Genomic DNA, 25248 nt, shown 5'->3' with positions numbered 1-25248 from the left:
ACACACACACACACACACACACACACACACACACACACACACAGAGACAAGTGCGTCAATCTATTACTTAAAGGGGGGGTGAAATGCTGTTTCATGCATACTGATCTTTTTACACTGTTAAAGACTTGGAATCCCATACTAAACATAGACAAAGTTTCAAAAGTTAAGGTGGACGTTTGATGGGAGTATTTCTTTGTCAAAAATACTACTTCCGGTTAGTCATAAGTTTCGGCAAGTTTTTTGAGATCATGCGTCCCCATTGACGTTAGTGGGGGCGGAATTTCCTTGTATGGGCCTTACGGACAATTCTACCGGAAGCGCGTGAGAGAGAGCGAGGGAGAGAGCGAAAGCAACAGCCTACGCCCATCAAAGCGGGGCTTGTAGGATGCTGGACAGGTGACAATTACAGAAAGCACATAACAATGTCACCAAAAAAGTGGGTTTTTGGTTGCCAGACCAAGACAGTCCTGCACAGATTCGCCAAAAACCCCGCGTTAAGGCAACAGTGGATGTAATTTGCTTTTCCGGATCAGCAACTGAGTTGCGCGAATGTTTATATCTGTTCGCTGCATTTCGGTGCCGACTGTTTCATAAACAAGGCCCAGCTCGACGCCGAATTTTCCCAATCGCCTAATGCTGAAGGATGGAGCAGTCCCAACGTTAGAAGGGTGAGTGAGACTGCTTTTAGTCCGCTTACTGTCTACACAAACCACGCGTAAACACACAAACACACGTGCACAACTGCACTTCCCACATGTACACCTTCAAAGACAAAAATACGACGATATAATTCAAGTATAAATATGTAAATAACACAAGCTGCTAAGCATATTATATAGTTAGTGTATAACTTGTACCACATAGAGACGTCCTGCTCTAGTCGTTTTTGCTGCTGCTCCTGTTCAACTGCAGCCTCTGGGTCTGATTCCGGATCATAGATGTATGGCTGTATCTGATTAAAAGCCATATTTTTATTTTGAATAAAGTTTTTTTCCCGCTGTTGACACAGCTTTACGACGCACTCGACTCAACACACAGCGCGCTGCTGCACACGTCATTATTTAGCTCCGCTCACACGACACGCCCCCACCCGCTCGGCTTTTTTCGGAAAGACTCGGAACACCGCATCTTTCTTATATAATTATTAAAAAAATAAAAACTTTTCGGAGATATGCAGGATGCAATGCTACTCTATAGGTACTCAAGATTGACATGACACTGACTGAAACTGAGTGTTTCACCCCCCCTTTAATGCCGTTGCGGAGAGAGACTATTCTTTCTGGTGAAATCATGAAACTAAATGCAAACACACAAATGCACAGAAAATACAACGTGTCAATGCTCTTAATATGCAATCATTGATGAACATTTAATTGAATAAGAAAACTATATGAAAACGGATTAGAACTTAGACAATTTACTAAAAGTCTACTATTAGACCACTGATGAACTCAAAAATAAGCAGCGGATGTACATATTTATTCACTCATGCGAAGCATCTCGGGATTAATAATATATTTGATGCAAATGAATGCAAATATTGTTTGCAAAAAGTCTCAAATAGATTATTTCCCAACTGGAATTAGACCTATTATTTAATTCACTGTTCTGTTTGACCTGGTTATGACATTGCTTTGAATTAATCTATTATTTTAAATAAAAATAAAACATTTATTATTTCAGTATTACATAATGATTTAATTTCTATAGGCTATATTTTAAAAAATGAAAACGAGTAGGCAAAAGAAGCCTATATGGACCATACATGTTCAGAAAGGAATGTTCAAATTCAGAGGAACAATTCATGTTCAGAAGAAACATTCATGTTGAAGAAGTGTTCATAATAAAGATTGAGAAGATTGGATCAGTTTTGCTTTTGTTTTGCTCTTTGTGGAATCCTTGATGCGGCCCAGCCTGAACCAGAGTCTACCTCCGGCGGCCCCCATGAAAATTGAGTTTGAGACCCCTGGCTAATAGGTCCTTGTCTCAACTTACTGGCAATCACATCGTTCTTTATAGTCCACAGCTGATTGGTTCCTGCTGTATCAGTAGCCAATGAGCTTGCATGCTCAAACGTCAAATACTTGGTTAGTATTTGCTGTGGCAATGCAGCACATTTTCAGAAACCACCCACCTTCCCCAGCTCCACCTGTATCTGCTGTGGCTATTTCATGTCCGCTACATTGTACAGAACCAGCATGTCTTACTTGCTCATAGTAGCATGCCACGTATGTATGTATATTGGCAGTAGCAAGTCCGGTATTTGCTCTGATATATTCCGACCAAATATATCAACATTATCATACCATTCTTTGTTTAGTAAACAAATTCAACCTCGGCGCCCTTTACGTTACTGTTGATCATCTGTCCATCCTCATTTAAAGCCCGCCCTGAGAATTTGATTGATCCGAACAGCTCTGGTTCGAGCATAGTTGCTCCACAACGGATCAAGTCCAGACCGAACTTCCCGACCACAATTGTTGATTTTTGGGAAAAGTCTAACTTCTTAGAAACTATTAAAAAACACTCCTCTCTCTTACTTTCTCTGTCCCTATATGTTCACTTGTTCTCTCTCTCTCTGTTTTGCTAGCGGGTGAATGAAGGAAGAAGAGGTGCACGAGAGAGCGGAAGTGTCTCAGATCACAGGAGCTCAGTCATTAGCTCTCCTAATTGTGTCTTCCTGGCATGGGGGAGGTTACCACGGCAGCCGTTTCCACAGCAGCTGTCACCACTTGGCGTGAGAATAAGTGGAAACATAGTGTGAGTGAGAGAAGCATGATGCTCAGCACTCAAACAGGGGAACAGAGGGAAGCTCAGAGCCACAGGGCACTGCAAGAGAGACAGAAAAAGACTAGGAGAAAGTGAAAGACTAAAACATTTCATGCTTTGTCCCTCCCTTGCTGTCTATCACTTTCAATATTATTAATATGGAGCGTGGGGCTGGTTCAGAGGTAGAGCTTTCACCCTACATGCTCTTGACTAAGGTATGATCATGTGCATGTGCAGTATGCGTGTAACAATACATTTTTGTACACAGAGTGTATATAGAGTATCCAAAAACTGTACTTATAGAAATAGTTACTCAAAGTAAAAGTACAAATCTGAATAGTTTGAGTAGGAGTAAAAAAGTATACAATAAAAAAACTACTCAAGTAGCTAGTTACTTGTTACTTTGTATCATATATAGCCTATATATAGGATATAGTGTTATATTGGGAGAATGTGAGTCCAGGCTCCCTGTTACATGTGGTGTTCTGCAGGGGTCGGTTCTCGGCCCAATCTTTTTTATCCTCGACATGCTTCCCATCGGTCCTGTCATCAGCAGACATGGACTATCTTTTCATTGTTATGTTGATGACATGCAACTTTCAAAACTGCCCCGAGCCCCTCCCCAGCTCTGTCACGACTCACCACATGTCTTGAGGAGATTAAGGCAGGATGGGAACTAACTTCCTCCAGCTGAACTCCAGTAAAACTGAGGCACTACTGGTTGGCACCCTTCATTGGATCCACTCCTCTTTTATCCCAGCTCATCTTTGACGGCTAGGTCATCACTTTCTCCTCCTCAGTCACAAATCTAAGGGTTCGGTTAGACCCACAGCTGACCTTTAATGACCACATTAAGCACATTTGTAAAACTTCCTTCCACAACCTTCGAAACATTTCCAAACTCCGTCCTCTTTTAACCTTTCCGGATGCAGAGAAACTTGTCCATGCTTTTGTCTCCACCAGGCTGGACTACTGACTCTTCAGTGGGATTTCTGGCAGAAATATCCAGATGCTTCAATACATCTAGAAGAGCGCTGCCAGAGTCCTTATGAGAGTCCGTAAATATGATCACATAACTTCCATTCTACACTCACTGCACTGACTCCGTTTCATCCTGGATCGACTACAAAAACCTCCTGCTCACACATAAATGCATCATCGGACATGCACCTCCATATCTACAGGAACTCAACACTTTGAAATCCTCCACCTGCACCCTCAGATCTTCCGGCCACCTGCTTCTTCTAGTCCCCACCACCAGGCTTCGTACCATGGGGGATCGAGCTTTCTGCTCGGCTGCACCGCAGCTTTGGAACTGCCTTCCTGAGCTGAGAGCAGTACAGAGCCTGGTCCAGTTTAAAACTAAACTGAAGACTTTTCTGTTCAGAAAGGCTTTTATGTGTTGATTGTTTTTATTATTCTATATTTTTACTTTTTATTCATTGTTGTTATTTTTCCCTTTTTCATTGTTCCACTTTCAGAATGAAAAGTGTATCATAAATAAAATGTATCTATTTATTTATATAATACTAACATTTTGGATTATTAGACATTGTTTAAAGTTAAAGTGAACCAGTAGAGTTTTGTGTTGTATACAAGCATAAGCACTATTTGGCCCATCTATAGATCAACTCTGAGTTAGTTTTTTTTTTTTTTGGTTGGCCAGTTCATTGTCCAAAAGATTGGCATTTATAGAGTTTGGCAAGTCATATTGCCCAGTAAAGTAAAAGAAGAACATTATTGCCCTGACTCTTATTTGTGTTATTTGAACAGAATTAAAAGCTTTCTTCGTATGTTGTATACGGAAGGTGGTCCTCTGGAAGCTAGATATTTTATTTTATAACATGTTAAATATTGATATGTTTCATACAAAAACCCATCAATTCTCTTCAGAAGGCCTTTATTAACCGCCCAAGGATGTGTGGAATACTTTTATAATGGATGGATGCACTTTTTTGGCCTTCAAATTGTGGGATGCCTTTAGAATGCAGATATGCTTTGAGGTAGAGCTTATCGGGATCAAAAAAATCAAGCCAGACCCTAGCCTTGTGCACATTGTGTCCGTCCGGGCCCGGCCCGGCCTGACACATTAACTGTAGTTATGAGCCCAAGGCCCCGAGCCCGATATAAACCCAACCATTTTTAATAGTGGCCATTCTGACGAGAACGAGCCTGTAATGAGTCGAACGCGGCGAAGTGGACCAGTGTGACTCATGTTAAAACTGACATCGATAAATTGAAATGAGCTGATAACATCGCCTTTTCTCCAGAGTGACTGTACAGCGAATCAAATTTTTGTTGCAATATTTTCCTGTTTAACACTGTGAAGCTGTTTTGAAACAATCTTCATTGTAAAAGCGCTATATAAATAAAATTGACTTGGCTCAGCTCAATAATCCCCAGGCGCGCTCATGAACCGCTCAACGGTAAAATGATGTTCAAATCCAGCTCAGATATTTATCTGTAGCTTACTTTGTTGTTTTCATATTTATGATTAAATATTATATTAAATAAAAAAATAAATATTATTTTTACATTTCATCTGATTATGATAAGTGCAAAGATGCGAGTGGGTCAGAAGTTATTTGGTGGTTGTATTTAGTTTAATATTAAGTTTCGTAAATATTATTTTGTAGAAAGCATTTCTTTCATTTTGTTTAAATTTTATCTTAATATTAATAAAGGTTTCGTCGGCCAAATGCCTGAATTTAATAAATAAGAAGCAAATAGCAGACTATAATCGTGACATGAATTCGGGGGAGTGATCGCTTTCATTGTTCATGAACTGGAGCACGTCTCATAAATAAACTGAAACTCAGCAGGCTTGCCTCACAGACATGAGAAATATGTGCGTAGAAAGCTTGAAATGTCCAGTTTTAAACTAAACGTTTCGAAACTAAAATATTTAGTTAAGCAAGGTGCCGTGTTCACGCTGCGAGCAGCTCATGGCCCAGACCGTTTCTATTCAGAATGCTGTGCTCCATCACTGCATGTGCTGCGAGTTTAATGGGCATTTTTAAACTAATCCTGACTTGTGTAAATTTGTAGCCAACACATTTGTTTCTCAGTTGTAGTAGTAGTTCTTACTTTGCTAAAAATATTTTATTTCTGATTATAGCATAGCTTTATGATAAAGCATAGCTTTTGATTTCTACGGCAGTTAAATTAATATTGTCTTTTTTATTAGACCATTGGTATTGAATGGTTTGAGTTCTTTTATTGGTATAGGCAAGGGACTTGAAATTTGACTTTTAAAATTGTAATTATTAATAATAAAATAGTCATTTTTAATAACAGTAACTATTATTATTGCTATTATTATTATTATTATTATTATTATTAATAATATTATTATTAGGACATCTAGATTTCATATCTAGAAGTCATATTGCCAATATTCTGAGTTAAAGATTTCAGTAGTCTACAAGCAATGTTCATATAAAAAAATGGCATTTGTTTAAAATTCTGTATAGCACAAGAACAATGAACAGCAAACATGCAGAGATTACAGAAGCAGTGTTTATTGTCAAGCATTCAGCAAATGTTTTCACATGAGCGCTTTCCAAAAAACAGATGACAAAAGGAGTACCCAACGGGGTAGAAATGTCGCCATGCTGGGGTAAAAGAGCACGATGGATCCACTGATAACCTCAGTAAGACTTTGATGTACCACAACGCTCAAACACGGGGGAACAAAATGAACAAAACGGCAATTCACATGCTTGAACAAGCCGCGGTTAATCTGGTTAAGGCCTGCATTCATGTGCAATTAGTTTCAGCGCTCCATATCGCACAGAAGCATTAATATCCATGCCTGTAGCACTGCTCAATTCGAAGTCATTTAACAGTCAAATCTTTGGAATTGTAATTTGGCCCTTAAGCTGTTCCTGAGGGCAGATGCATGTGTCTGTGTGTGATGTGTGTGTGTGTGATGTGTGATGTGTGTGTGTGATGTGTGTGTGTGTGTGTGTGTGTGTGTGTGTGTGTGTGTTCATGCAAAGAATATACGTCACTTTATGAGTCATGTTTTAAAAGGCTCTGCCTAGTCACAGAGTTTGTGTATTTGCATGTTACGATTTCCACTTTTTAATCTGTGACACTGACAAGTCATTCTAAAGTCAACAGTTTCAGTATTTTATGCCATATTCCTGGTTTTGCTGTGAGCGATTCATCAGTGCATGATATTAAAGGTGTCATATTTATTTAACTTTTATTTTTATTTATTTTTATACTGTTGTCTGAGGTCAACTAATGACGTTTGTGTGGTTTTTACATTCAAAAACATCATAACTAATAAGTTATAGTCTATTTTCTACACTGGTTATGAGGCTCTCTCCTGAACGCTGGGTTTTGGTGGGGGTGCCGCACTAGAGATTTGGAAGTAAACGCCCATGGCCAGGATTGGATAATATTTGCATATTTAATGAGCTTCAAGATCCTTTGTCAGTTCAGTTCACATCAGGGAGGGATTGTTTTGAAAGCGGCACCAGAATGATTCTCTTTATCACAGGGCTTGTAAACGTCTTTATCAAACAAACACAATGATTTATTTCTAATCCACCCGCTATTGATTGGAATATTACTTGGCCTGCCCAATCGGTGGATATAAGCAATAACTGTGGGCACACACGCACACACACACACACACACACACACACACACACACACACACACACACACACACACACACACACACACACACACACACACACACACACACACACACACACACACACACACACACACACACACACACACACACACACACACACACACCGCTACCCTGTTGAAAGCTGACAGTAAGGTGTCTTAAGCAAAACTGGTTGATTATTCAACAAAAGAAATATGCAGTTATCTATCATTGTGCAACACAAGTCTGATACCACATGTCAACTTACAGTACTTGACGGTATTATAGTGAAGAGGGTTTTTTTGTGCAATTTTGAACTCATTGCTGAAAATGTGGATACAGCGCGACCGGAACTCGCCCAATCTGGCAACACTGAGCGCGAGTACGAGGCGAGCATGGGCGTGCAGTGTGATCCGTTAGTAACTGATTAGCATGGAAACTTTGCATAGGCAGCGCCCTCCATGTTCATTCACGACTGTCTGTTAGCGCTCTCTGCTTGCCTGTTGTGTCATGTGGTTAGTTTGCTGTGCGTTCAAAAACAATATTTATTTACCAAAAAAAAGTAATTTCGAGTCATTTAACTCAAGTCCAAGTCAAGTCTCAAGTCATGAATATCAAGTCAAAGTCAAGTTGAGTCTTTTATTAATAATCGTCAAGCAAGTCCTGAAAGGTGTGACTCGACTCCCCCACCTCTGATATATATATATATATATATATATATATATATATATATATATATATATATGTGTGTGTGTGTGTGTGTGTGTATGAACATTGCTATCAGCTTGTGCAATTCATTCATAGTGAATTCCCTCCTGAAAAACAACATCTGGCATCTTGAGTTTTTCTCGCTACTTTTAACAGGCACTCTTAAGACCATCTGAATGTGTGATGATTTGTGACGTTGTAGATCCTTGCAAATCTTGCTATGATTGTCTGTACCTGACCTTTTTTTAACCTTAATCTATGCATATGTGTTTGTTTGACAGTGTGGAAGGTAAGAGAAGCATGCAGACATTACAAACAAGATGCTGCTGCACACTCTTGTCATACTCTGGAGGTTTCCGTGATGATCCTGCAGCAGAGCTTGGACAGAGGCCAGTGTGAACTCAAGCAACGATGCTGTAATGACAAGTGCTATCTAACCGCAGATCACTGCTCCTGTTACACGCTCTGCCTCTCTACCTTTGCCCACATGTTCACCTGAGGCGACTGCGGCACTAACACAACCCTGACACAACCTCAAAAGTCAATCTTTTACTGAGAACAAGCACCTGTTATGTTACAGACTGAATGTGCAGAGGGAATAACTCTGGCTGTCTTATGCATAAAGCATAAGCTCCTCTCTGATATCCGCACACTGCAGTGTTTCTCTCTAAATCTCTGCGAGTCCAGGTCACAAGGGAGAGCCAAACCTTTCATACACACATAACGAAGCAAAATTCAAGACCAGAGGCCCTGATCAAATCGTCCTTTGTTTATGCATCAACACGACAAGGTGCTGTTGAAAAAAGGGTTTCCTTCGTCTCGCTGAATGCTCTTCAGAGAAGGGTTGAAATTGAGGAAACAATACCCTCTTAGAGAGCCTGTTCTCTGCCTGAACACTTTAATAACATAAACCACAGCTTTCATTTCCTGAATCAGGCCAACCTGAGCTCTGCCATTTATTCTCAGCGGGAAGGATCACGTGGTTCTGATCGCTATCACCTCCTGATAACTCAAAAGTGGAGAAAACGTTTTTGGCTTGTGACTGGTTATTGCTTAGAAAAGCAATCAAACATGGCTTACTTGATACAGCACATGTAGCGTAACAACTGATAATAAAATAAATTCCCGAATTAGGTTGTACATTTTAATATTGACATTAATGCTATCTGCAATACATCATTGGTTCTGTTCTGTTTACTCTCGGGGGGTTTATCACTGCTTCCCCTGCTCTTATCCATGCTAGGCTGCATGAATGCACAGGGAGTTCTTGCCCAGAACAAAACCATAGCGCCAATCTAAACTATATGCTAATCATCTATCATCTTTGACGATAGCGGTCCTGACAGAAATTATATTTTTGAACAGGTTTCCAGAACACCCTCATCTGCCACTGCTCAGAATTTTTTTTTGAACTAGTTGCACAAGTGTTGCTATAACAGGCTTGAAGAAACAGTTTCTGGGGGAATCACCCCATACACTGTTACTAATTATTATGCTAGTGACATATCAGTAGGATTTCAATACAATACACATTCAGAATTTAGTTTTTCAAAGAAAGTGTTTGTTTTATTTCTTTATATCTTTTTAGATAACTGGTATCAATCTCAGACAGGTTTGTTAAATAGTTTGCCAGGTCTACTTAGGTAAATAGAAACCCTACTTAAAGTGGTTGTTCCACATTATAAAGCAAGTCACAGTTCTCGTGCTATATGGGGAATAAGAAAGATCTTTCTGAAGATAAAAAAAGCATGAAATGGTGCGTAAAGTTGCATTTCAGCCACCTCTAACCGAAGCTCACAAAGAGAAACGTTTACAGTGGGTGTAGAAATTTCATTTTCAAACAGTTTTATTGCTGTGGTGTTTTTTTGCAGCATAGGATAGTGCATTGTCCTGAAGGAAAATCCTTTTATTTCAGAAGGCACTATCTTTCTTTTTTATTTTATACCATAGCAGAAATTGGTCAGTTATAAACTCCACATATCTTGTAGAAGTCATTTTGACAACCTCAGAGACCCTAAAGGGACTTTCCATCTCACTTCTTAATATTCCAGCACAAATCATCACCAGCCAGCTTATTGCTGACATTGCAGGCTTGTTGGAATGTAGTGGCCGCTGTCTAACAGAAATCCATCCATCTGGACCATCCATTGTAGTACAGCATTTGTCAGCGAATAAAACTATTTAAAAATGAATCTCTAAACCCATTGTAAACGTTTCTCTTTGTGAGCTTTGTGAGGTTGTCGAGACTCCAGAGACAAGAGCAGCTTCAAATACCAGTTTGTTGCGAAAGAATTGCTTTTTTTATAGCTATCCTTTAAAAACAATACACATTTTTGACAGAGACTTTCCTTAAACCTTTATCAGAGTTAATTACTCACAAATCTCCTTTGATAATCTCCAGATTTCACACAATATTAGTTGTTTTCATGCCTTTTGCATAACTTTGCATCATTTCATGCTTTTCATCTTCAGAAAGATCTTTTATCCTCCCCATATTGCATGAGAACTGTGACTTAATAATGTGGAACAACCTCTTTAAGTAGGTTTGCCACCTAAGTAGACCTGGCAAACTATTTAACAAACCTGTCTGAGATTATAACAGTTATCTAAAAAGTAACCATAAAAGTAAAAATATTACTTTTATTTAGAAATATAACAAAAACTAGGATGTGATAGAATCAATAAGATTTATATAATAAGAAATAAATATTTTATTCAGCAAGGACAAATGTGACAGTAAACATGTGTAGTGTTAAAAAAAGATTCAATTTCAAATAACGTTCTTTTGTTTTTATGCATCAAATATCCGGGAAAAAAATCATATTATAAAAAAATCTGCGTATTAGAATGATGTCTGAAGGAAATTCAAAATTATATATATATAAATTACAATAAATGACATTTTAAAATATATTAAATAGAAAACAGTTATTTTAAATTGTAATAATATTTTTATTTTTTACGGCATTTTTTAAATCAAATAAATTAGGCTTTTGTGTGAGAATAAGAGACTTCTTTTAAAAGCATTTAATCGTAACAACCCAGAAACTTTTAAATGGTAATGTATATGTTAATAACATTAATTAATTATGAATGGGAAAATTGGTTAAAAATGTCAAACTTGTTTTGAGTCTTTGAGAAGTGCATCCATCCTGTTGCGATGGTGACTGCTGTTTTGTCGGAAGCATTTTATCTATTATAGATTGTTTCTAAACCACTGACAGTGCATGGTGATGCTGAAAATTATTCAATTGGGGCAAACACAACATTTAAATTTTTTATCGATGACTCTTTTGTTTCTTTGAATCTGCAGTGCTCTATGCTGACTGAGAGCAGGCTAACGTTTATACTGCTCAGTAAGCAAACGTGTAATTGAGCAGACAGCTCTGTTCCCCTCTTCTGTCTAAGTCTTCTCTTCGTCATCTGCAAATTCTTTGTCAGGTTAAGGAGGCTGAGAATAAAAGGAAATAAGTAGATATTTGCTAAATAAGATGTGCCTATTATGCCTAAAGGGAAGTGCGACAAAATCATGACATTGCATAAGAGGCAAGAAAAAGCAACAAAATGGACTTCTTCTTAAAAACTATATAGTGAATTATATTATATTATTATATTATATACTGCTCCAAAAAAATTAAGGGAACACATCACAGTATAACACCAAGTCAATTTAACTTCAGGGATATTGATCTGTCCAATTAATAAGCATAAGTTTCAAGTAGTTTCAACTGCTTTGGTGCAAATGAAAGTCATAACAAGTGTAAAGGAGAGGCAACAGTATGACCCCCCCCCCCCCCCCAAAAGGGCCATATACAATGGTTCTCTCCTTATTCTTCCTGACAGATTTGTTTTTTTAGTGTCCTTAATACTGCCTTAAGCACGAGGCAGTACCTGCAAGCCAATCAGGTTGCAAAGGCAGTTCTGCTCCTCCAGGATGGCAAATCCATACATCGCAAGGAGGTTTGGTATGTCTCCCAGCAGTTTCAAGAGCATGGAGGAGAAACCGGGAGACAGGCGGTTACATGAGGAGAGCTGGACAGGAACATAGAAGGGCAACAACCCAGTAGAAAGACCAGTATTTACTCCAGTATTGGCTCCTTTGTGTGAGGAGAAACAGGAGGAGCACTACCAGAAGTACACTACAAAATTACCTTTAGCAAGATACTTGTGTACATGTTTCTGATCAAAATGTCATAAACAGATTTTATGAAGGTGGCATGAGGGCCAGAGAACACCACAAATGGCAAGTCTGCCATTGCCACCCCGTTGTCTTCACGGATGTAAAAGAGTCTGGATATGTCGTGGGGAACATTATGCTGCGTGCAAGATCATCCAGCATGAAAAGCTTGGTGGTGCGTCAGTAATAGTATGGGGAGGAATATCCCTGGAGGGTTGCACAGACAACCATGTGCTAGCCAATGGTTCCCTTACTGCTGTTAGGTACTGGGATGAAATCCTCAGAGCCGCTGTCAAACATTAAAATGGTGCAGTGGGTCCTGGGTTCCTCCTGCTGAATGATGATGCCTGGCCTCATGTGGCTAGAGTGTCAAGGCAGTTTTTAGATGATGAAGTCATTGAAGCCATTAACTGGGCCTCACATTCCCTAGACCTGAATCCAATTGAGAACCTCTGGGACATCTCATCAGGAGTATGCCCAGACGTTGTTGTGTTAACTTAAATTACATACTACTGACTTACATTATGAGGTGCTGTGAGTTTTTTTTATAATGCTTTTAAATCAAGCCTTAAGTGTGTTGATGATTTTAGGTTCCATTGACTATTGTCACATGATTTTGTTCTAAAATTATAGAATTTATACAAATAAATTCATAGAGATACTATGTGTGATTTAAGTGTTCCCTTATTTTGTGCAGTGTATTATATTATAGTGTATTATATTATATTATCAATTAATACATTTTTAAATTACTAATAGTACATAGTGTAAAATTACCGATTTTAATTTGGATCTATATTCTGTTTATCAAAACAGCCTTAATAAAAAGTCACATTAAATTCAACACAGGCACCCACACCTGTGCTTAAAAGATCTCGGACACCATTTTGAGGCATTCTCAGGAGAGTCCTTGTCTTGTCCCTGGGAGCTAAAAGCAGAGGGTGAGCTTTGAAGATTGATGTTGGTGTTTAAGACGCCTCTGAAAAGCAGACCTTCGAGCTAATCTAGCCTTAGATGATAAAGACGCTCACCTGCTCCGAGCTGATAGCATGGCACTGTTAGCCAAACACTGTAAAGAGCAGCTGCCTCTGTATGTAGCAATATTGAGACTTCAACATCCTCATTTCAGCTAATAGAGATGACCATCTTTTAAGACCTTATATAACCTTGAGTCAAAGTTTTCGCAAATGTGTACAGTGACACTCAATCAGTGCTTTGCTATTCAATCAGATATTACAAGGTTAATATTTGAGATGGCTTATGTGTGCCTTTTCAGGATAAAAAACATTGCGGAGAGATTAGCATTTTCTGAGAAATTCATTACAAAACTGAATAATAATGAAATTCAAAGTCATGAAGCTATGCTTTAGGTGAATTAATGCGATACGAGATGATATTTACACTGTGTAAAAGGCCAGATAAAGCCTGGCTTCATAGATAAACAGAGTCAAAGATCACCTCGCTGTTCACTATTCGGACCAAAAACAAACAAGCAAACTAATTTGTATTCAACACAATCATCATCATCATCATCATCATCATCATCATCATCATCATCATCATCATCATCATCATCATCATTTTATCACAACTTCTAAATATTTAATAATGAAGATCATTTAAAATAAATAAAGACCCCTAAATATATGCTAAACCATGTCTGAAGTAAATAAGACTATCTTGTTAAAAATAATTAATTCCTGTAACAGGGAATTATACTAATTACCATATTGTGGCAGAAAGGTCAAATAAACACACCCACTTCAAGACACAAAACAACCTGGTATTTCATAAATTAGCATCAATTCATTGTACTTTGTGCAGGCGTGTAGGGGTTTGGATGATCATCGAGGAATGAGCCACCGTCAAATGATAAAATTAGCCAACATCTGGCTGACAGGGGACGCAGTGTGTTTACAACTGAACAGGCGACAAGAAGGCAACTGGGAATAATCCTCATTCGGTGGTGGAGGGTGGCTCTAGCACTCTAGATTCATCTAGAAAATACAGTATATGTTTAATATGACCAGGCTAAGTATATTTAACAATCACTTCACTTGCTGTTCAGTTTTCACCATGTTTGTCTGGGCCACTGACAGCATGTATTAACCAACGCATGAATTATAGAGTTTAAAAAAAGCAGGACAAAGTTAAATACGCAGGGTCTTTTTTTGTTTATTTATACATTTATGGCAAGACAACAGCAAAACTTAATGAGGTTAGTTGTCAAAATACGGCTAAATCCCTGTCTGCTGGGGGGAGACCCTATTAGGAGATTCATAGACATCTGTACAAGACGTCTTGTGCATCATCATTAGAATTTCAAAGTGGTTTTGATTGTTTGATCTCATATCCAGAAATTATTGTTGAGAGAGTAATTATCATAAACCCAGTTCTAAATTTGTTTTCCACACTCTCGGTTATGATCCATAATTAACTATACTGGAGAGATTACATTATTTCTCCCTTTTTCGGATGAGGAATCAGCATGGAATTTATCCCCCTGGGAATTTTATGGATTTTAAGTGCCAACGTAAAATAAATAAATAAACATTTCCACCGCGCAGCTACTCTATATATTACTTCCATTCGTGTGCAGGCAGACTGAGACCGATATCCCCTTGATCGCAGCTGCAGAGAAATTATATTACATTTGGTGGAATGAAATGAAAATCCCACCCTCCCCCTCAATGTTTTGCACTTTAGAAAAAGAAGGAGGAACGAAATAATGAATTAGGCCCATTTGAGGATATTGACTGATTCCCTGAGTGCTCACGGCGCCGTCCGTCCGTAATCTATCTCCGAAATAATCATTCATGCTCTAAATACATCAGAGAGAGAGGATCATAAAAAATACACCATTCAGCTCCATTGATTTGCATTGTTAATTTCCCACTTGATGGCTTCGGAGAGAGGGAGTGATGAAGAGGCTGCAATGGCGGGCTTAAAGTATCTAACGTGGCAAATCACAAGATAGCCGCTGTCAGCAATGAGGCTTGACAATGAGGCAACACAATTAAGCAGCAGTGGGGAGTGGAGTGATGCGGCTGTCCATAAAACTTCTGTGAGATCACAACTTATCAGACTCCACATAACCATAAAAGCACGTCAGAGATAATGTCCGTGGTACCAGATCTTTATCAGATGCTACAGCCGGCCAAAAACGTCTTGGCTGTTTACGGATGTGACTGCAGCGGTGTGGGACAGATACTGCTGGATCTGACATCATCACTGCCTGACACCTGAGCTCTGTTGTGTTGGGCGGCATGTGAAATATGACTGTGGATGTGTGCAGCAGAAAGAGGTCCGGTGGAACTACAGCAGCAACAGCAGGGCTTGGCTGATATGTGACATAAATAATGTGGACATATCAGCTAACTAAGATCCGGACACAGAAAAATACACAATGCACACACAAACAAACACGTACAGCTTCCACTGTAAGAATACTATTTACTATAGAATGCTATAGAATTCCAGAAGCGAATCGATGGGTTTGTGAAAGAAAAATAGCCATATTTAAAACTTTATAAAGAAAAATATCTAGCTTCCGGCAGCCTTCTGTATTCCACTTGAAAAAAAAAAAGCGTAATAGCGTAAGCATTTTGAACTGCGAGAGGCATTACCCTTTCTGCCCAAGTTAACTACGGAAGGTGTATTGATTTGCTTCAGAAGGATTTTATTAACCACCCAGATCTGTGTGAATTACTTTTATAATGGATGGATATGATTTTTTGAGCTTTCAATTTTGGGCTGCAATGTACTTCCATTATAAAGCTAGGAAGAGCCAGGATATTCTTTAATATATCTCCTATTATATTTGTCTTAAAGAAGAATGTCATATACATCTAGGATGGCTTGAGGGTGAGTAAATAATGGGGTAATTTTCATTTTTGGCTGAACTATTCTTTTAATATTGCAGTTGCTTTAACCAATTCAACTCTGCGCCCCAATATTGGGTCCAATATTGTATCCATCATAATCATTCAAAATATGCTGCAGAGTTGAAGTGCAAAATTTAGAATTGAAGACTGTGATTTATTTTATTTTATTTAACTGGCCACATCCACAGGAACTTGAATTACATAAATGTACTGAATTACAATTCAAGTATTTTAACCGGCATTGTGAGAAACGCAATGAAAGTAAGTATTCTTCCACATTGGTTTATAACTGGTGTTAAATATTTAAAAAAAAGTACAAACTTCTATAGGTAATATTTTCAACATTCAAAGTTGGTCTTGTCAAAACTTCCTTTTCTACTTAAAAATTATGCTTATTTCATTCAGTTTCATTAGTTTTACTGTAATGTTTCATCATAGCTTCAAGCTTTTTTTTAATCAACATTTGAATGTGGCTAATTTTCACACACCCAAAAAACCCCACAACAATAACACATTTTTTGTAAAAGACTTTGTCGGATTCAGAACAATGACCAAAACATAGATGGACAACATCAAGTTCATCAACACCCCCAAAGCTTCAAGTCTTATATGTCTTTGTGGGTTTGACATTTCATTCAGTAACATTCGATAGTTTTAATTTATATTCTGTTGAATGTTCGAGGATTGTGTTCGATTATGTGTGTAAGCAATGCTTCTATCACTTGTTTCTGCTTCATAGCTTTTTTTAGATCCAGAGATGCTGTATTATTTCAGTGATTATTTAGTGAAACCATGGTTGCCTGAGGAAAGAAGAGTCCATTGAATTGTGAATGGTGCACAACCCAGCTACAAATAAATCTGTGCCATGTGGCCACATTTGGCCATTGCATCACATCTCACTGAATTTATTTGGCACCTTGCACCACAAACGTTGCATTTTTAAAGTGCTGTCAAGTTGAAAGGAGCACTTTGACAAAGCACTTTTCAAAAAATATATATAAAAGTCTCAAAACCCATGCATTCTGTTCCATTAAGTTGTGCTTCATCTAGCTCTCTGCAAGGAAGAATGTGCCCTGTGTGAACATCCTGTATTACAGCTCAGACCATTTAGCGCTGACCTGAACTGAAAGTCACTATGAAGAGTGTTGACACAAATTGCTGTCAGAAGAAACAACTTGCAAGGTGCCACCAAAGTGTACAAAAAAATAAAAAATATATATTTTGAAAATATTTTTGACATGTACTGTATAGCAGCTACTGGATTTCAAATGGTGTGAAGTGTTTTGAAATGTTGTATTGTTTTTATGATGAGGGCTGTCACTGCGGAGTACTCGGGTTCTCATGCCAAACCCCACAATGAAGTACAACACTGAATTCATTCAGAATTTACTATAGCTTTCCTATCAAATCACATTATGCTTCTATTTCTCTGATCAAAACTTATTTGTGGGCACTGACTGAAATGCAATGCTTGTTTTTCATTTAGTCTAAACTACTCCATTATATAAATGCGTGTTCTACAAGTAGATATTTGATGAAAAGGAAAACAGCAACTGTGACAGCCATCGCTGAAAACAGCACGCATTTAACTCTGATAAACCCACACTTACGCCTCTCAACATGCTTTCAATTACAGTGGCCTCGATTATTGTATTGATTATGAAACGCTCAATGACAACTCGTTTGCAAATTCCTATTTGCATTTACGTAACCCTTTAAAATGCATACAAATTAAGAAATAAAAAGAGAGAAAGTAAGCGAGAGCTGAGAGAGAAGGTGGCATCTGTTGGGGCTTTTAAACAGATAAATCACACTAATCCATCCCTTTAACATGAGCCCCATCAGGGTTAATTGGTTTGTGAAGATGGGTAATGAAGGAAAATGGCGATGTTTATTGTTGCGCCTCTCTCATTAAAATAGGCAGTTCGGCTGGCATGCGAGTGACATTTACACACCCATCAGACACCGGGAGGAACGTGTTATAAAATGAGCAACTTTACCCAGTGGCCTCCCATCTGAGCACAGTAACACTGCTTGACAGTAAGTTTCATAAACTATAATGAGATTAAAGTCATAAGATGGTTTACAAAGATCAACCACACCCAGGAGCATCATGGGATTCACAGATGGTAAAAGCAATAACATCCTAGTTAATACACCTGTAAATGCAAATGCATATGGGCACTCGAACACATTAAAGCCCTTCACTGGTTTCACAAATCGCAAACTTGTGCTATTAATTGAGCCATGGTATTAAACACTTCAGCTTTAAACCTGAAATCATGACGAACATATATAGAAACCACAGGCAATAACCAATTCAGGTATGGACATGTCGATGAGCACAGGAAGTGCTATTGTGCAGATGTTACTACCTCTCTCCTGCGTGATGCCCAGCACGTCTGTTTGACTTTCCAAACCACAGCAGCAACCAGCAGCAGGGACAGGAAACAGCTGGAGACAAGACACATGGAAAATCAATAAATCAGTCAATCAAATAAGATTCATGAGTTTGTAATTGCAATTGTGGATAACATTCCACTAACCTTCTAGGTTGGACTGAGGACAGCTGTTACATATTTGTATTTCAATCACACAATCAATGATAAACAAGTTCATCCAGCATGAAAAAAATCAATGCCGTGTGGAACAGACTGTTATGTCAATCATTTACGCAATACCGTCCGGTGCAGTGAAAAACAAGCACATATGCACTCCAACAGGTCTGATTTCCTCTCGCACACATACGCTGACTGCTCAATGGCTATTTTGATCAATCTAGACGAAGTGTGATGTTATAGAATGTCTACCTTGAGTAGAACTTGGTTGGTGTGAAAGCACATATAAAAGCAGAAATCCTTCTTTGTGTTTTACTTACAATTGACAGAAAGTGACAAATGCACTGGACTATAGTAAAGGGGAAAATATTTGGTGGTCATACACAATCAATTTAGTTGTTGTTGTAGTGTTTTTATTTTTTTATCCTCGGTTCACGGCCAGCACCTGCTGCTGAAGTATGATAAAGCACTGGTGAACAAATGTCTGTGTGCCTGCAACATGGGAGGACTGAGCATCACACACACGCACACAAAACAAATGAAGGCAATCACCTTTAAAAGATTAGATCACTCAGAAATGTAAATTCTGTTATTAATTACTCACCCTCATACCGTTCTAAATCCATAAGACATTCGTTCATCGTCGGAACACAAAGGAAGATATGTTTGATAAGAACTGAGAGTTCTCTGACCCCTCCACAGACAGCTATTTAATTAACTCTTTCAAGGTACAAAAATGTAGGTAAAACATTTTGTTAAAATAGTCCATGAGACTAGCGGTTCAACCTTAATTTTATGATTCGACGAGAAACAAAAAATAACGGCTTTAACTAACAATTTCGGTCTAGCCTTATATTGTAAACAGCGCAGCGCTCTCGAGATCTACAGCAGCTGATGCCATTCATGTGAGCACCACGACGCATATGCGAGACTCTACGTAAACAGCACAGGAGACTGGCAAAGGCCAGAATGAAATTGGTGAAAAAAGTCATTATTTTTCTTATAATAAAAAAGTATTCTCACCGCTTCAAAAAATTAAGGTTGAACCAGGTTGAAGTCTCATGGACTATTTTAACAAAGTTTTTACTACCTTTCTAGGTCTTGAAAGTGTTAATTAAATGGCTGTCTATGGAGGGGTCAGAAAGCTCTCGGATTTCATTAAAAATATGTATTCATTTGTGTTCCGAAGATGAACAAAGGTTTTACGGGTTTGGAACAACATGAGGCTGAGTAATTAATGACAGAATTTTTTTTTTTTTTGGTGAACTATCCTATTAAAAGTGTTTGATTTAACAAAACTGCTTTGATAAAATTGTGTTTATGTACTGTAACGTTTCTTTAGAATGTGAGCCACGCAAAATTATTAATCATTAATCATCAATAAATAACAAATAAAATAAAAATATCAATATTGGTGTTTATTCTGGCAGAACTATATTTGTGTAATTTTGTATCAATATTTCTTTCATTTTTATTTTTTAAACAAATTTAAAGGGGTCGTGGTATGGATAGATTTGTTTAATACACTAAAGTACATGCATTTTTGTTGCACAAATAAACAAATAAATATGTGCAAATGATTATTTTCAACTCTCATTTTTACCCTATGTCTGAAATTATCAGATTTAATGGGGCAGCTCCTTTAAGGCTTTTCAATAAATGGCAACTGTTATGATTGACTAAAGTCATTGCATAGAAAACGGTATCAACAACCAAACGTTTCTTTGTGAACTCTCTATTACACTGTGCCTCGTTTGAAAACAATCTGCAGTCAAATTCTCCACACACATAATCCCCTGACACGATTAAAATGAAACTATCCATATGTTCCTGATATTGGTATTCTTGAATAAATTAGCAAATGAGCTGTTTAAACAGGATGTTTCAAAGCAAACATTACTGTCCTCTTGTCTGCAGACTGAAGCAGGTGGAGTACATCAGAATGTGAGCTTGAATCTGTGTACTGTATCCAGTGTAGGCCACGTCAGTGGTTATAATGGACTCTATTTGCTCTTAAAGCTATATTCGTCTCCGGTGTAGGCAGCTATTAGGCGACTGAATGCCAGTGTATGGGACCTATGGTGCCATGATGTAAATCTATTTGGTAATGTCTTGCTCTGGAGGCCGGCAAATGCAAATTTATTTGACTGTGTGACAATTTAAAGTAAATACCTGTTATATGTCAAAAGATCAAGGCAATTTTTTTTATTGATGTTATGACCCCTTTAAATGTTAACAACTACCAATTCACATCCCAGCAAAGGCACTAGCAAATTCACAGTATCGTAGTGCATTGTAGAAACGTTAAGAAAAATATTACTCATATTACTATTTCTACCAATCATGCAACAATTTCTTTGCAAAGCATTTTTAACTGCCATTTTTTTTGTAATGACACACTTCATTACAGCCTAAAAATTAACAGAACACAAATAGGTGGAGCTAAACAAAGAGTTATACTGACATGGACATCAGAGGAACAGGGGGCATCTGGGGACAATGTCATCTACCCATCATTCACATTCAAACAGAGCCTCCATTCAGCCAGCATTATTACAAATACATACCGTCAACTCCACAGAGACACTGCCTAGAGGAAGAATGTTCAATCTCAAATTAGACAATCTGAGGCTTTGTGAGGCTCTGCAAAAATATGGAATGTATAATATAAGTATATGGGCTGTTATAGGATCGCGGATTTGAAATTTGCACCATGGGAAGGGTTTAAACCTTACTGCAAGGGCACAATTTGGGTACATTTTGGGCTCTAAAATTGTTCTCTCCAGTCTCTATGCATAAGCACCATATATAAAAGGGACTAGCTCATTAGATTTGAAGCTGTGCAAAGGCTAAAATTAGCACTGGACTAATCATCATAGTGTAGTTGAGGTAATGCAAGAGCCTGAAACTCCCTTTTCAACCATTTCATTTACCATATTTCAAAACCCAATCAGCACAAGTCAGAGGTCCCTTATTAAATCTATTAATGATGAGGGCAATTAATTCCTAACGAGCTGGATAATAGTTATAATGGATGGAGAACGAGGCCCAATAATGCCAGAGCACTTTCATTGAGAAAGTTATAAAAGCACATTCTTTTAAGTGGTATGACGAACGTCCTGATTGAGAGTAGACAGCATATTAAATAAAACGAGGCTGACCATTCAGTGGACATTTCACCAGTGATTTGTACCTTGTCAGAAAAAAAATGTGCTGTTGTACCTTTTTAGTCAGCACATCAATGGCAACTTTGTAACTTATCTACCCCTAGAAGGTACATATTGCTAACTTATGGCCGTTTTACGCCGCATGTCAACATAAATACATTGTCAGTGCAGCTGCAGATACGCAAGTGTATTCACTCTGGAAGCATTGGTACAGTGTAAGCAAACTGACAAAAATGCACACTTGATTTTGATCTAGTTAAATATAAAATATAAATATTTGATCTGGCTAAATATTAAAGGGGTGATGAATTTTCAGCTTTTGATATATAAAAGGTCATGGTAATATAAGAATATCCTGTAAGTTTCAGAACTTCAGGGAGCCCTATCAGCTTCGAGATATAGAGAACAGGCCAATGAACATTGGCGTGCATGATTTGCATATTGCTTCCCGCCTTGAAGCACAGGTATAAAGCAGAAGCGATTGCCACACACTGTTTTTTTTCACTGAGGAAACTAACTAGTGACTCGGCCTGCAGTGATGGTACAGCAACTGTTGCGACAGGATATACGTCTCCGTTCCCTCCAAGACGTTCCCTTTCAGTCAGTCACGTTCAATGTATGTTGGACGTCACAGACGAATTGGGATCCCTTTGGAAAACGCCACAGCTACTACCACTTCCAGCTCCCTGCCAGAACCCCTTAGACCCAACCTGTTCCGGGCGGGGAAATTCACATCGTGCCAGAGGGAGTTACCATGTGAAGAATACACGTACTCACTGACTGTGGGCAGTACAACAGTACACTGAAACGGCAGAGTGTAAGCGGAGGAACACACCATACTGAGACGGCAGAGCGGCCTCTACCAATGGAAAGACACGGGCTCGCCATAGGGAGCACTACCGTGGAGAATACACATATGGGACCGTCGTGGGGGTCACAACATATGGAACCAAGCCTACAAGTTCCACCAATGCATACGAGAGTTAGACCTGGCGTAAGACACTCCACCACATCTGACTGCCGTCACGTCTGACTGTTGGAGAATATAAGCACATGAATCCATTCCATGGGGAAGGTAGTGGTGCAGCAAGCCGACACTAGAATGGGCACTTCGGTGTTACTGACTATCGGAAGTGAGCACACGGAAAGATACTGGCTGTACACGTAGGCTATAAAATCTAGCAGACGTGTTGGGTGTCACCATGAGCCAGCACCCAGGAAAAGGCCACACCCCTAGTGTAGTCGGCTCTAACCCCGAGCGGGCAGGGCACATCTTGGGATTCATACGCCAAGACGATGGCATGCACTATCCAGTGAGCCATCCTCTGCTTAGAGACAGCCTTTCCCTTCTGCTGGACTCCGTAACAGATGAATAGCTCCTCTAAGGTCCTAAAGTTTTGAGTTCTGTCCACGCAAGTCCGTAGGGCACGGATGGGACAGAGAAAAGTCAGGGCTGGGTCTGCCTCCTCCGAAGGCAGCGTTTGCAGCCTAACTACCTGGTCCCGGAAGGGAGTGGTGGGAACCTTGGGCACATATCCAGGCAGGGGTCTCAGGATCACGTGAGAGTTGTCTGGCCCGAATTCCAGGCACGATTCTTCAACCGAAAATGCCTACAGGTCCCCTACCCTCTTGATAGAGGCCAATGCAGTCAGGAGCACTGTCTTCAGAGACAGGATTTTTAACTCTGCTGACTGCAAAGGCTCAAAGGGAGGTCTCTGCAGTGCGGTCAGCACCAGAGACTGGTCCTAAGGGGGTATAGAGGGAGGGCAAGGCGGATTTAGTCTCCTCGCCCCCCTCAGGAACCTGACGATCAGGTTGTGCTTCCCTAAGAACGTTCCACCTACCAAATCATTAGCGGTGATAGCGGCAACATAAACTTTGAGGGTGGAGGGAGACAGCTTTCTCTCCAACCCATCTTGTAGGATGTTCACTGACTGAACATCTTTGGGGGTCTTCTCGGTGAGTCTCGACCTAAGCACAGAGATAGTCATGTTTATCCAGAAACGCACGGGTGGAATGACATCTTCAAAAATATGCAGCGTCACCCGTGTTGCTGTTTTTGTGAGGAAACCGCTCTTTTAGTGCTGAAGCACCCAAGGAAGACGTAGTGCGGCCTGTATCTGCTCTCGAAGGAAAAGGGGAAACGCCCTCCGAACCAACAGTTACGTACCGCTCAGTGTTTGCTGTGAAAACAGCACTTAGGTTTTAATGCAGCAGTGAGCATGCAGTCGCGCTGTTTTGTGCCGTCTGTCCAGCACAAGAATGGTCCCCAATGGCACACTCTCTCACTTTTTATTATTAGGCTGAGTTATTAGGCAGTCAAAATGCTCCATCAATGCCGTTCGGCTCCGAAGTTAATGACAACAGTGCGTGGTGATCGCTTCTGCTTTATAACAGCACCTCAGGGCAGAGTGCGATATGCAAATCAAGCATGCCAATGTTCATTTGACTGTTCTCTATATTACGAAGCTGATAGGGCTCCCTGAAGTGATCCCAATTTGTCGGTGACCTCCGAAGTACGTCGAACGTGACCGACTGAAAGGGAACAAGTAGGTGAATTTGGCATGTTTCCTACATATCTGCAAGCATATTATGGCATTTTTATGCTAATTGTATGCTTTAGTAAAGAGAAAAACATACATACAGCACCTTTAAGATTTCCGCATTCTAGTGTCAGTCCGGTTGCATACCGGTTATATAAGTATGGTTTTGTTACCCAACCCCACTGTGTATTAATTACATAAACTAAAAGAAAGTTTATCATATTTTCTGGCTAGTTTACTTTAGTTTTTTATAATACACCATACACCTTTCACCCAAACAGAATAATTAAAAAAAAGTTTAAGTATAGAAGGGTAACTCTTCTATAAATATTTTTGATCTGTGTCCTCTGAGCCAATAGATCAGCAGTTTCTGAAATATTTCAGCCTGTTTGGCACCAACAACCATGCCGCGTTTAAAGTCACTCGGATGCTTAGTTTAAACAGATTCCATGTATACATGCCTAAATGCACTGAGCTGCTGCCATGTGATTGGCAGATTAGATAGTTGCATTAATGAGCAGTTGAATAGGTGTATCTAATAAAGTGGCAGATGACTTTATATAATTATATATAATTAAAAAAGTTATATATATATTACAAGTGAATAAAAAAATGCTTTGTGTAAATCAAATTTTGTAGTGTGCGGTCTACTTGTAATATTGATCTTTGCAGGTAGCAACAAGACTCTAAAGGATGAATAAGGTGAGCCAATCTACCAAAGCTGCCCCAGAGAGCAAACAGCCAACAAGGATTTCACAATCAATACAGACAACCTGAGCTGAGGATATAAACACGCACACCATCACTGTCAC

The 25248-nt window shown here is 39.1% G+C and overlaps 1 protein-coding gene across 2 annotated transcripts in view; it reads right to left on the bottom strand.

Annotated features, from left to right (window-relative positions):
• atrnl1a (attractin-like 1a) overlaps positions 1-25248 on the bottom strand; it is a 324662-nt gene that overhangs the window by 109624 nt on the left and 189790 nt on the right. For both annotated transcript variants that reach the window (XM_067421822.1, XM_067421823.1), the window contains one exon: positions 18544-18622. In XM_067421822.1, coding sequence (XP_067277923.1) covers positions 18544-18622 — 79 coding nt within the window. The remainder of the gene's footprint in view (positions 1-18543; positions 18623-25248) is intronic.

Source organism: Pseudorasbora parva, chromosome 17 (genome assembly GCF_024679245.1).
Source record: "Pseudorasbora parva isolate DD20220531a chromosome 17, ASM2467924v1, whole genome shotgun sequence".
NCBI classification, from domain to species: Eukaryota; Metazoa; Chordata; class Actinopteri; order Cypriniformes; family Gobionidae; genus Pseudorasbora; species Pseudorasbora parva.
This window is presented reverse-complemented; position numbering and strand designations above follow the sequence as displayed.